This window comes from Stenella coeruleoalba (assembly GCF_951394435.1).
Source record: "Stenella coeruleoalba genome assembly, chromosome: 2".
NCBI classification, from domain to species: domain Eukaryota; kingdom Metazoa; phylum Chordata; class Mammalia; order Artiodactyla; family Delphinidae; genus Stenella; species Stenella coeruleoalba.
The window spans coordinates 149,736,426-149,750,731 of NC_137147.1; the positions used below are offsets into that span (position 1 = coordinate 149,736,426).

A 14,306-nucleotide genomic window follows, 5' to 3' on the forward strand; every position below is an offset into this window, starting at 1 on the left:
TGTAGTAGATTTTATGGTTTTGTTAATATTACTTTCTAATTTTAGCTTTAGTTTTCAAAATAAAGCCCCAAACATTTTTTCCCTCTATCTTCCAAAATCTTGACATCTCTTTGAAGCAATTATTTAATTCTCTTAAATAATTCACACCAGGACTAATTATTCTTAGATAAAAGGGACCTGAGTCTATACAGGAGTACACCTGAAACTCTGGAACCTCTTTCAAAGTGAGGTACTAGTTTGGTCTCTCCCAGACTGGGTAGAAAAGAAACCATTAGCTCATCTCTGGCTTTCTGGATAGGTTTCAGAAAGAACGGCTATCAAGTCATTTTAACTATGAAAAGAGGCTGCTTTTCAGGCTGAGGAGGCAGGGTAGGGACATGGAAAGAAATGATGTTGTCAGGAACAGAGTATTACAAATAAAATGCATATATGCATTGAAAGAAAACATCCCAAACCACTAAGGAATAAGGTAACCTGTAATATGGTAGCCAGAAAGGACAATGTAAAACAATTTGGAAAGACTGGAGGTAGGACCTGGAAGTAGACAGCAAGAGACAAGAACACCGCACTCTACCCTTTCCCACTTTTCAAATCTCCTCTCTGCCCAATTTGCCTCTCCAGTTTTATATCATTCTCTTAACACTTTCAAGGGGAAAGAGGGGGATCAGATGACAGTGATTGAACCCCTGGATCCACCATGCCTAAAATCAATCTACTCCTAGTCATTTGGGATAAGAAGTCAATAAATACCACTTTTTGTTGAACACAGTTTAAGTTAATTTCTGTTATTTATAAGATATTTTCACACAGTTAGGGCAGAATAAAGAGATGGATGGGTACACACGAAGGAGAAAGAAAAAGGTGTTCAATAATTCAGACTGGTTAGTGAGAGTCTAAGCAGTAGCAAGAGGAAGAAAAAGATATAAAAGCTGTAATGTAGAAAAAGGAGCAAATGAACAAATGGTTGAGGTAAAAAGAAAAAAAAAAAGCAGTGCAGTAGAAGGGGGCTGTGAGCTAAGTTAGAATCAAGAGGGTTAGATCCCTGTTTCCTAATTAACGACTCATTTCATTTTTCTTGGTTTTGGTTTCTTCAATAACTAGGTCTGGTTCACTCAAGTTTTTTCCAGTCCCAACATTTTGTGTTTGTAAGCATCTAAAGATCAGAGAACGTAGATCAATGAATAATAACTCATCCTTCGTTGAGACTTGGGGTTAATAAAACACTGGACAACGTATGAAGGCCTAATTCTTATGAAATACTGTCAAACCAGACAGTAAGCTATACTGTTTCCCCTAAGCACAATTATAATCATTTTCATTATCTCATCTATCGAAAGAATTTCTGTACGTCAAAGTTAGAGATCTTTTTGAAGGCAGGGTTCTATTACGTTTTGATATCCTGAAAATGGTGATTCTACACTTTTTTGTAACTCTAGGAGATTTCTGGAGTAATCATAAAGTATAGTGTAGGCAGAATCAAGTACACAAGAGTTTTCTTTGAAATTTGGTTGTTTGAAATACTGAATATATAGGAAAACAGTGTACTTGGGTTTAAATTCCCAGACAAGCCCAGAGAAACTTATTTAATCCACAATGAGATGAAAATAAAATGCAGTAGCTGCTAACAGAGGGGGGCCCTTTAAACTCGGTCAGGTAAAGAAGGGCAGGGCTGAGCAAACAGACTCTAACAACAATGGAAGGACTGTTGGTTTGTTTATAAGTCAAATACTTACAAAACAGAGGTTTAACAATGCAACAACTGGACCCAATCTGTTAAATTAGCTAAGATGCCTAAAATGACTTATAAAAGTATACCCAGCAGTATTATTAACCTTGTGCTACTTTACATTTCAAAGAACTCTCATATTTTATCTTTTATTTTTCCCTTAACACAACCTACAAACATGTCCCAGTGTGTGCTCCATAGAAAACTAGTTTCCCATAGGCTAATGATGCTTTTTTACAAAAAGGCTTCTGTGCATCATCTGATTCTGGAATGTGATGGGCTAAACATAATTAAATAAGCTCCCCGCCTTATTTTCCCAAAGTACCATCCCTTTAATACCCCAAAGTACAATCTCAATCTCTAAGAGGGGGCATGTGATATATAATGCTTTCCAAAGTTATGTCCCTATGGAACTCTTTTTCATAGTCACCTCTCAAAAGCAGTGTCTCCATACGTATAGTTTCGGAAAATGCTCAGCTAGTGCAACCCTGAAGGCATCATGTAGAAAGAACCAGTATCTTACATGTCTAACGTGCCTAGTGGAAGAACACTGGGAGTCAGAATACATGGGCTCTACATTCAGTTTTGCCGCTTATTGACTCTGTGACCTCAAGAAAAAACACAATTTTTTTGTACCTTATCATTATGTACCTTTATCATTTGCAAAATATCAATTACAACTCTAGTTGCAGCCTTTTCCAGGGCTGAATAAAAGATATTACATGAGATTATAGAATTATAAAATTCTAGAGCTACAGAAGACCTTTGAGACTATACAGCAATACCTTATCTGAAAGGTGAAGGTTATTTTTCAGGATCTGGATTAAAATCCAGACCTCTTTAACTCTCAGCCCTGTATTTTTTCCTATACCACCACATGTTGCTTCCAGTTTTTAAAAGATACAATACTAGCAAAACATCTCTAGAGGCAACATAGGTCTCAGAAAGGAACACAAATGAAGGTCTCAGAAAAAAGGAAAATTGAAGGTACTATCTTAAGTTTCCCATTGACAATACATGCACACACCACCTAAAATAAGTAAAGCTTTGATAGACATGGAGGAGTAGATAGAGTAGTTTATTCCACAATAACTTGGGAATCAAAGGGAGGCAATTCTATAAAATAACTTGCCTTTATGTCCAATTAATAAACTACTCCTACCATCACCGAAAATACATCTAATCAACAACAGGTAAAGGAAAGCAAATATTACTGAAATTAATGAAGGGCCCAAGGGTGGAGAAATGGACCAAAGCTGGAAGAGGACAGAAATAAATAAGACTCTTTGGTGATACTACTGCAATTTACTGCTATTGTCAAAGCTTTGCAGTTTTACTATAGTAGAGTACAGAACTGTTTGATGCTAATTACTTAGTGATGTGCCAAAAGGATGTACTTATTTCACTTGAAACATAAGAAAAACACCCTTTTCCATATTGACAAATCAACAGGATAATTCTGGAATTCATTAAAAAGAAACACTGTTTCAACATGAGTTTTACTTCCCATGTAAAACACTTCAAAATATCTAAATGAATACAGAAGTGCATGTTTCTGTGGCAAACTGTTCATTACTGAATCATTATCAACCCTTGTTAGATAAAATTTCTCATTTTTGCAATGTACAAAATCATTAAAGTATTTGAGAGCTCCATCATGAAAGATAGTAGCACTCTACAATCCACTATTTCTTTAGGCAAATATGCTTATTGCTGAACACAATACGAAAAATAACAACATTCCCTAGACACACAATTCCACCCCCCCTTAGATGGTGTTTTTATATGTTGACAGCAATGATGAAACATGTTACAGCTTTCCAGTTAGCTTTAACTGTTTCTGAGCACTCATCATTCACAGAATCACTCTGAAGTTTTTACCTATTATGACAACTAGGTATCAATAGTTCCAAATGCTTGCTAATACTGCCATGCACATCTCAGGTCTGCTTTAACAATGCAGGTTTTTAGCCTGAAAACTCCCCTAAATTATCAAATGGCTAACAAAGTTAATCTATCCACCGTAACTCTACTGAGTGCTATAAACCCATATTTGGGGGTATCTAACAGTTCAATTACGTCAAGTCACATCAAGTGGGACTGCCTGTTGCTGTATGGAGGTGCTCCACAATTTAAAGGATATTCATTTCCAAAAGCTTTTTAGATTTTGCAGATTGCTTAGACTCAACTGTTAGATATCTCATTTGATCATTTGTACTGAAAATAAAAGGAAGGAAGTGTAGTAAATCAGATATTCCCAAAACCAGTGAAATCCTTTTGAACAATATCTGCCTAATCTTCTTCAGGGTCATTTTCCCCTTTCTTATAGGTAAATTAACATTTTTAAGATTAGGTAGTTAAAACATACAATGAAAATGTATAGCTGCACCTGGTTAACTGTACAATGTAGTTCAGATGAATGCAGATTTTTCTCATTTGTACTGTGAAGGGATCAATCTGTTTATAAACCTGAGTTTTTTATTTCAAGACTTATTTTAGATGCTGATTTTATACATACGGTATGGGTGATTACTGAAAGTATTCTAATAATTATCTGTAAACTGAAGAAACTAACAAGCACATGTTCATAATTGCTCCAACTAAGAAAATGTTACCTCAAACTGAATTACAGAAATATTTTTAGTCAACAACTACTCAGAGCAAGTGACTGACATGCATACTTTTTAGAATTCATTTATTTCCCACACTTACCCCACAATTTTAACAGTCACCTTGGCTCAAAGCTGCACTAATGATGTAATTTTACTGAACTTAAGAGTCATCTCTGTAAGCTAATAAAGGTAAGAACATAAATATAAAAAAGGGCAATTTCTGATTTTTCACAATTCAGTTATATCTTTAATTAAGAAAGCTTAGTTCAATCTGAAATTACAAAAACACTGACTATAGTTTGCTCTACCATATTTACCATAAATTAAACGCTACTTGGGGAAAAGTTATACTACAAAAGGAAACCATCTGGAGTGTCACATCTACTTTACTTTGATAGTAAGCTTGACAGAAAATTTAGAAGATAGATTACAAAGTTTTCCCTGGCCAAATGCAAGGATAATTATTTTGTTCTATATTTAATTCTGATTTTTACCTGGAATGATAATATATTTAATACCAGGATTTTCATTTTCACTTTCATTTATGTTGAAACAAATTGTCATTTTAAACACAAGTTTTATTTTTACTCTTGTGTCATACTCAATGATTCTGGCTTCAAAGTGGTAACTGCCTTAGGCAAAATCCACACTGAAATATCAGAATCTATCTCCTCAATACTTTACGGAGGGTAAGGGAAATAAAGACTGTGCTAAACAAAACCATTTATAAAGAAACTGCAGACCACCAGGATTTTGGATTTGGGTAATCCACTTAGATTAGCATGGCTGTCTCTTAAAAGGACAATTCTAAGATCACAATATAGGTCATGTCCTTAAGAAGTAAAGTAATGAAATCAATGTCAATTACACAAACCTTCCATATTAACATGACGCCACTGACAACCAGTAAGACAGATTAAATAAAGCTTTTGTAATGTGCTCAGCCCCAGCATAAACAAGAAGGAAAAATAATGTCATAAAACAGATTCTTTTGAATCAGGTTCTGCAAAAAGGTAAAATTCTCGCTTAATAAAAGAGTGGCATCCAAACTGGGGGGAAAAAATTGGGGGCTTATCATTTCAGATTGAATAGCTATAAACTTTGATATGAGAAAGTGAGAGGGCAGGGGGAGAGAGGAAGGGAGGGCTGGTTTGCAGTGAGTAGGGGGAGATATAGAGAATGGCTAACCTTAAAGGTTTTGCCAAAAATAATAATCAGGTTTAGGTGGTAGGTAATGTCGTTCAAAGTACAACTTTACTACAGCAGAAGAAAAATTTTTAAATCCCCAATAAGAACCCAAGTGCTTAAAACAAATACTGCAACACTTAAATATATTATTATGTTTTGATCAAACAGTGTCAAAAGAAATACTGCCCAAAATGAGTAAAATTTGCCTAAAATCACTGCTGTCATATTTTTAATTACCACATATATACAACTGTTAAGACAAATAGTAAATTACAAACAAATGTCTCTGAAATGCTTCCCTGCCCAGAAAGCAGAAAACATAATGCTTGATGGCACAGACACTGCCAAAACTAACAGATAAAACCCTGCTGCTTCCTTTTTGATAGCAATGACAATAATGCTCTAATAGAAGGAACCACATTTCTGAACGCTTGCCCCTCAAACTTAGCTGAACAAAGAAAGCCCAGATGCCCCTAGAAACTTAGAAACTTTCTTCTACATACTTAGGTGTCCATCCTGGACAAGGAGATAAAAAATGTCTCTGACCAAAGAGGCTCTGTGAAGACTACTTGCAGAGAAATTACCAACTTACCCATTAGATTTGAGTTCATGAAAGGTGTTGGGGACAAGCCTTCATGGGCCCCTAATCGACTGTCATTCAAGTGATCACTGTAATGAGGGCTGTCTGTAAAACCCTAGAGAAAAAAAAAAAAAGACCGGAGTATTAAAGAGATTATTTGGCAGTCGTGCTAATTGAGCATAATGACACTCATCTAATTAATATACAGACTTACAAATGGTCATTCCTAACCAAGTTTCTGGTTCATTACTTGAAAAACTAAACAGAAGTGCTGCTTTTATTCCTTTTAAGATATTAAAGTCAAAAAATTTCTTTATAGATTAAAAAAAAAATTAGCCCTACAATTTCTTTACAGACAAAAGTAAAGTTCTAAAAGGATGAACTAAGAAAATATATTTCTGAGTTACAATAAATTAGGAAAATGTTTATCTGTATCCTCCTTTCTCTGCCTCCATACCCTATCAATAAAGGGTTGGGCAATTATAAGATTTACTTAAAATATTTTAAAAAATCGACAATCAATATACTAGAAATGAATCCTTTCCTAAATGGCAAACAAATATTTAGCAAAAGAAGATCTGCTTATACTCCTTTTAATACTAGTATAACAAGATATACTCCTACAGAAACTGAGCCATGTAAAAAAGAAAACACAAAGATAGTTAATTTAAATTCTTAAGAATCTAAAAAATGAAATTGCAAACACCATGAAAACAATAAAGCTAATGTTATTATTTCACAATAGCTGTTATTAAATTTATCCTTATAACTTAAAACATGTTTTTTAAAAGTGAAGGAGCCTAAAAGACATGAAAGTTCACAAATACAATAAGTGTTACAAAAAGCTCAGTGGATAAAAGCTGTTCTGGTTCTCAGACTCTTATACATGCTAAATACAGCATCACCTCCAAAATCATATAGTTTCTAAACAAGGCTTTGAACCCCTAGTTAATTAAAACTGAGGTGGTACCCACCCTTTTGCCAACTTAAAACGATTTTAGTAAAGATCAGAAAATCTTACAAGAGGCCCAAACAAGAACAAAAACTGACTGCCCTGGCTTACAGAAACCACCCAGAATCCTCTGGGACTATAAAATCATCAATCAGCGAACATTTATCATTACCCAGACTGCAGGCTAACATTCAAGAAGACATTAATGGGGCTGAAACAGGCCTCACTATCTTTGCAGGCATGCTGTCAGTTCAACCAAAGGGCTAGGAATTGAGGGCTAAATAACTGTCAAATCATTACAATTGCTTGGGGATGCATGTCACAACACCTTCTGCTGTTCTGTTTTAAAACTAATCTGCTGGGAGTGCTAACTCCCAAATGAATCTTTGTTTCATTTTTATCTACTTTTAGAATCACTGATACACATGTGACAGACACTCAGGAAGAATCTTGGTGACACAACTTGGTTATGACCACAAGGGTGTCCTCTGGTAACCACAACCATAGTCCTGTCTGTCACAGCCACACGCAGCAAGAGCTATATACAAAATAGAATGGCTCCCAGCTAAAGTCACTCCTTGGAGTTTACCTCTGTTGCTTAAAATTGAACACCCTTGAGGTGCTAAGTGACATCCTACTATCTCACATTCATCTGGGTGTTTCTCTCTGCCACTCCCTCCCACTGCCATTCTTAGGCATAGAGTCAAAAGAAGACGTTGAAACTTACAAAAAAACCTCACTGAAATATTGTTTATCATTATTAAACAACAGTATTGCTCTTGAAAAATGCAAACATAAATGCATTTGTAGGTCAGCCATGTTGTTCACACTTTATTTGAATGTTAAAGGATAATAAAAGATTAATTTTGCATGTTCTCAATTCCCTTCCTCCTTGAAGTGCAATAAGAACTTTTTTCTTTCATGACTATGAAAATAAAAACATTAAAAACATTTTAAACTATTTCCTAAAGCGCAAGTATATAAATAAATAATATAAATATTATATAATAATATAAATAATAATACAAATAAATCTAAGTTTCAGGGTATCATCAAATAACTGTACACACAGTGAATTAACTTCACATATAACATATATCACAGTAAGCACAGAGAAGATCTATCTCTAAGCCCCTATTAATATGTGCTCAGAAAACAGAATTATTTTTCTATGAACCATACACAAATAATAGTAAGTACTATCTCTTATCCATTTGCAACCACATACAGCAATGTACAGTATAGAATTTACTACAAGATTATTTCCTAGTCCAATAATAAAATCTGGGATTGTCATATTGTACCACAGAGGAATCTATAAACCTGTGTCATCACATACAAGCAAGATATGAATATGGGCCCTCCATATCTATTTACTCGTAAATTATATACATATACTATTAACCAATATAACAAATTTCAGTAAGTCATAATTTCGTTCATGTAAGATAAAAATTAAATAGAAATTTGAGTATTTTTTCCCACACCTCAAAGTGCACAAAATTCTTTTGAAAAGCCACAGACTAAAAGATAAGAGAGGAACAGTTCTTCATCCACAGATGCAAACTGATGCTGGAGGATGGAACAATGAAACTGGACTCAAAAATGTTTGTCATAGTTTCAGGGACTTCCCTGGTGGTCCAGTGGTTAAGAATCCGCCTTCCAATGCAGGTGGCATGGGTTCGATCTCTGCTCAGGGAACTAAGATCCCACATGCCGCGCGACAACTAAGCCCTCGCCGTAACTACTGAACCCACGTGCCACAACTACTGAGGCTGTGCGCTGTGGAGCCCACGTGATAGAACTAGAGAGCCCATGCACCACAACTAGAGAGAAGCCTGCACACCACAAGGAAGAGCCCTCACGCCACCACGAAAGATCCTGCACGCCGCAACGAAGATCCTGCATGCCACAACTAAGACCCGACGCAGCCAAACAAACAAACAAAGTTTGTCATAGTTTCAGATCTAATGTGTGACAAAACCTCACTTAAAAAACTGGGACTGGCTATTGTTTGAGATTATTCTTATCACTGCTTCCTCATAATAGAAGTGATACCCACCCAGAATATAACTTTTGATGGACCAGGATGAATAGTTACAAAATAATTTATAAACATTTAAATAAGATCAGCTCAGAAAAGTACACAGGTATTTATCAGTCAGCATGTTAATTGTGTCAACTAGCGAGATGATACCTACCCAACAGTGTTTTGCAACCTTCAGTGTTCATATCCATTGACTAGAGATTTTGTTAAAATTCAGATTAAGAAGCATAAGGTCTTGAGTGGGGCCTAAGACTCTGCATTTCTAACCAACAGGTGATGGTGATGCTACTGGCCCATGCACCACACTTCTAGCAGCAAGAACCTAGACAATCTGGAAATAAAAATCTTTTTCATATATGGAAAGGAAAAACTCAAGTCTACATAGGTGATAGCTGAGTTCTCCGCTTCCCCCCAACCAGAACCACATTAAAACACCAGAAGTATCAGGTAAGTATAAATTAGGGAGAAATACCACCGTTAACAAACAATCTAAAGCAATTAGAATAACAAAATGTTTTTATATATGCAGGTAAGTATTCATCCATTTAGTTTTAAGTAGAAGACAGATATCAAATAGAGCCTGAATGAAAGAAATGGGTTGGCTAAACCAGAGTTTAAACAGCAGACCCCTTAAGTACCACATACAGTTAAGTTAAGCAAAGAGCATAGATGTCCATAAGTCAGAAAGGCAAAAAGGCATAATGCAGAATGGAGTTGACAGAAGAGCAAGGAAGGAAGCAGAATAATGCAATGACTAGCTAGAGTATCAAATGGCAGGAGAAAATGAGCAGGAGGTGATTGGCCTGAGGGAGGGGTTGGAGTAACAAGAAAGGAACAAAAGCCAAGCAAGCAATTGTTAAAATGAAGCCCAAGGAGATCATTCAGCGGTATTGATAAGTGAATGCTATTTCAATTCTGGAATATAAAGAAAGTAAACCAGGAATTCCCTGACGGTCCAGTAGTTAGGACTCCGAGCTTCCACTGCAGTGGGCACAGGTTTGATCCCTGGTCGGGGAACTGAGATTCTGCATGCAGCATGGCCAAAAATAAAAAAATAAAAATAAACAATAAAAAAAATAAAGTGTACAGCTGGCTTTTTAAAAAAAAGGGAAGTGAACCAATGAGATCATTAAATACAGAACTATCATGGTGCACAGTTTAAACTGATGAAGCATTACCATGGTAATAAAAGGAGTCAAACCTGATCCCCTGGAGCTCCTTATTAAGATCCTGAATTCTGGAAAATGGTTTTACCATGAAAATAGCTGCTAATAAAAATGAGATTTTCATACATGAGAGATGATAAACACTACATTATGAAGGACAGAGCAATACTATCAGATTCATCTATCATAGTAGCTTTTTAGCCAAAGTATGCTGCTAAGCACAAAAGTATTTCCAAATAACCCTAAAAAATTACTGTTCTTGTCTTACAATAAAAATGGAAAGTACTCAAAAGTGCTTTTTTTATCAGTGATTTTATAACTGATAAAATCAGTTGATACACAGTTTACAAAAACTGTTCAATTCTATATTTAATATCTAAATGACAATTTAATTTGCAATTCTTAAATACTCCCACCTATGAATACATAACACTTCATAAAAGCTTTGATATTATGAAATATGTTCTATAAAATGTATTTCATACTTTTCTCTATGTTCATTTTACAGTACAGAATTTAGAAACTTTAATCCTTGCTACAATATGACAACAGACTCTAATCAATCAAAGCTGTTACCATTTTAAAACTAATTTACACTGCACATTATCAATCCAATCTTTTGTTCTATCAAAAACAAAACAAAACAAAAGCACCTAGTATTATTTACATAATAGTGCTCTCCTCTTGTTTGTCTCCTCAAAATTATGGTAACTTTTTTTGTTGCCTAATTCTTTAAATAGCTTTTAAAAAATTTATTTCACCCAACCAATAAATATGGCGTAATCACCAGAGAACGCTCCCAAGTTGAGAAAAGACATGTTTTTTCTAACCTATGTGGCTATTTCTTTGTTTGAAAACCACCGTCTAATTCTATTTTAAAATATTCTTTACAATTCTTTTCAATAGCTAAAAAGGGATGGGGAGAAAGGCTCTTTCAATAAAGATTTACTTTCTCAGAAACACTTTCCCTGACCCTACCAAATTGGGTGAACTCACTCTGAGCTCCCATAGCAGCAGGCATTTCCATCATGTCACTGCTCACACTTACTGAAATTACCTATTTAATTATCCATTTAAATTATACCATAATTATCTATTATAATTGCACAGTACAGTATAGTGGATAAATGTGGAATTTTTGGAGCCAGACTGGCAGGCCTGAACTCCATCTTTGCCACATACTAGCTGTGTGACTTGAAGCAAAGGAACATTTCTTGCCTCAGTTTCCTTATCTGTAAAACAGGGATAATAATAATAATACAATATTTATCTCACAGGTTGTTGTAAGGACTAAATGAGTTATTGTATGTAGTAGCAATTGGAAAAGTACCTGGCAAATAGTAAGCACACAATATATCCTAGCCATTACTATCATCTCAGAGACTGTTATGTCTTACAAATTCTGAAAAGTCAGGCACCATGTCTCTTTTTCTCAAATCCTCAGAACAAATGACAGATGGATGGGAGGTTTCAGCTGCTAAATCCTTAAAATGCTGCAGGGCTTCAGATATAAAGGTTCAATTAATATTTCCATAGAACACCCAATAACTAGCAGAAAGAAAGTTAATAAGGCGCTAGCTTATCTAACGGAACTGAACAAACCACCACAGATTTTTGGTATTCAAAGAGCCACAGATTTCACACCAAATAGTGAAGTCCTATAGCTTCGAAGTGGTCAAAGCTAGTAGAGAGTCAGCCAATAGCCACAAGCTGCCAGAAAGCTCTGAATGAGGCCTAATATAAATGAGTGGTCACACTTAAAAGAGAAGTAAAACGAAAATAAAAATACATAGAAATAACAAATGAAGTTTAAAAGAGAAAAAAAAGTGTCCTTATTGTATTTCTTTATTTACCTATGACAGATTAGCAAAATAAATGTCTAGATAAATAAAGTTATAGCTTTTAAACAAATTCTTTAAAGTGTCTCTTTCAGTTAAATACACCGATGAGGGACTTCCCTGGTGGCGCAGTGGTTAAGTAAGAATCCGCCTGCCAATGCAGGGGACACGGGTTTGATACCTGGTCCGGGGAGATCCCCCATGTGGCAGAGCAACTAAGCCCGTGCTCCACAACTACTGAGCCTGCGCTCTAGAGCCCATGAGCCACAACTACTGAGCCCACGTACTACAACTACTGAAGCCCGCGGGTCTAGAGCCTGTGCTCCGCAACAAGAGAAGCCACCACAATGAAAAGTACGTGCACCGCAATGAAGAGGAGCCCCGGCTTGCCGCAACTAGAGAAAGCCTGCACGCAGCAATGAAGACCCAACGCAGCCAAAAATATAAATAAATAAATAAATAAATAAATAAATACACCTATGAAAAAGACAAGTGAGTTGATCTAATCACAATAGTTTGTTACCTGAAAGCAGGGACTGTGTCTATATCACTCATTACTCTTATCACTAGTGACAAGTATGTTAACAAGCACATAGTATGTGACTAGTAAAATCTGTTAATGAATGAATGAAAAATGAACAATGCTCTGCATTAATGAATCAGGTCTACATATGAAAAAGCAACTTAATATTCAATATGTCAAGGTTCTGTTATCCTTAAATAGGTCAGGTGCTAAAACATAATAAATTTTCTTGATAGATCTGGGTTTTGTCATGGAGATCCACAAGGTCCTAAAAGGCAACAATGTTTCATTCCTTTTTATCATTCCAAAAAAGACCAGCACAGAACTCTGTATACACCTAAGAGCTTAAGTTTTTCTTGAGAGGATGAACAACCTCTATAGATAACTTTTTATTTATGAACACTAAGAAGTGGTTTCGCAGAATTACTATAACCCCAGACTGAAGAGCAAGTCTTGAATTACCATGGGTGGGAGGACAGGAAGAATCAAAATCTTTTAGAGGTGGAAGGGATGCTCAGAAAACATGATGGATACATGAAATACTGCTTAGTACAAGTGCATAAAAATACTTTTAAACATGAGATTCCAAAGGATCATCTAAAAAAGTTCACTCAGATTCAGTTCTAAGTTGAGCCAACCATATTCACAAATTTATCCAAGTAACTGCTAATGTCATCTGTTAGATGCAATCAGACTTAATTCTGGCAGACATTTTCTATATTATAGGTCTCCATCTTCTAGAGTGTTCAATTCTATATTCTCTTTATGTTTAAATAAAAACTTACAAGAAGAGTATGTCTTTGGAATTCATCTACAATCCTCCTTACAGATTTTCAATGTTAATTTCTCCAGCAATGACCACATCAAAATCATAAATCCATTAACACATGATACATAAAAAGTAAAAACATTCTTCTACTACAAGTACAAAAGGAAGTAAAATAAATTATTTTATTTCAAAATTATTAACCCATTTATACTGTAACTATTTTCTATATAAAATTCAAGGATAAAAATGTAAATCAATAATAATGCTGCAACTTCAGTTTGTAAGGTTATGGATAAGCAGTACCAGAAGGACTGATGTTTGGAAGAACACAGAAAAAACAACACTTAATTTAAAAAAATTTTACCCCAAGTATTATCTGGTTCTCCCCAAAATTAGACACTAAATTCAGACAAGAAACATAATATTTTTTGATGGTTTCTAATATAAAGATTTTTGCCTTCTTCCCATTAACTGGCAAAACTTACAGAGGCTAATAAGTTCCTTCCAGTTCAGGAACTGATGATCCATTTAGAACAAGAATTTAAAATAGTGAAAAGTAAACTCAATTAGAAAATTATCTATCTTAAAAAATTATACTATGAAATACAGTGTACTATACAGAAAACTTGGAGGAAACCTTGCTGTGAGTTTAGTTTACTCTTAAACAAACATACTGACTTTACATTTGGCTGCAAAAGCTATATTAAAAGGTCATGTTAATATATAGTTTTTAAAAAAAAAATCCCATGTATTTTCTAAAGGAGAAAAATAAGTCATGAGGCAAAGGATAAAAAAAGTGCGTTTCTCGTGTTACTTTAGAACTGCACATGATTAAAAATCTTCACTAATGCTTTTGTCTTCTAATTAGAATTCGCAGGAGTGTTTACAAAACAATACTGAACATG

General features: G+C 35.0%; 1 protein-coding gene across 8 annotated transcripts in view; it reads right to left on the reverse strand.

Annotated features, from left to right (window-relative positions):
* The window catches only part of TCF12 (transcription factor 12), a 383,172-nt gene that overhangs the window by 195,003 nt on the left and 173,863 nt on the right, over positions 1-14,306 (reverse strand). For all 8 annotated transcript variants that reach the window (XM_079912043.1, XM_079912044.1, XM_079912042.1 and 5 more), the window contains one exon: positions 6,119-6,221. In XM_079912043.1, coding sequence (XP_079768169.1) covers positions 6,119-6,221 — 103 coding nt within the window. The remainder of the gene's footprint in view (positions 1-6,118; positions 6,222-14,306) is intronic.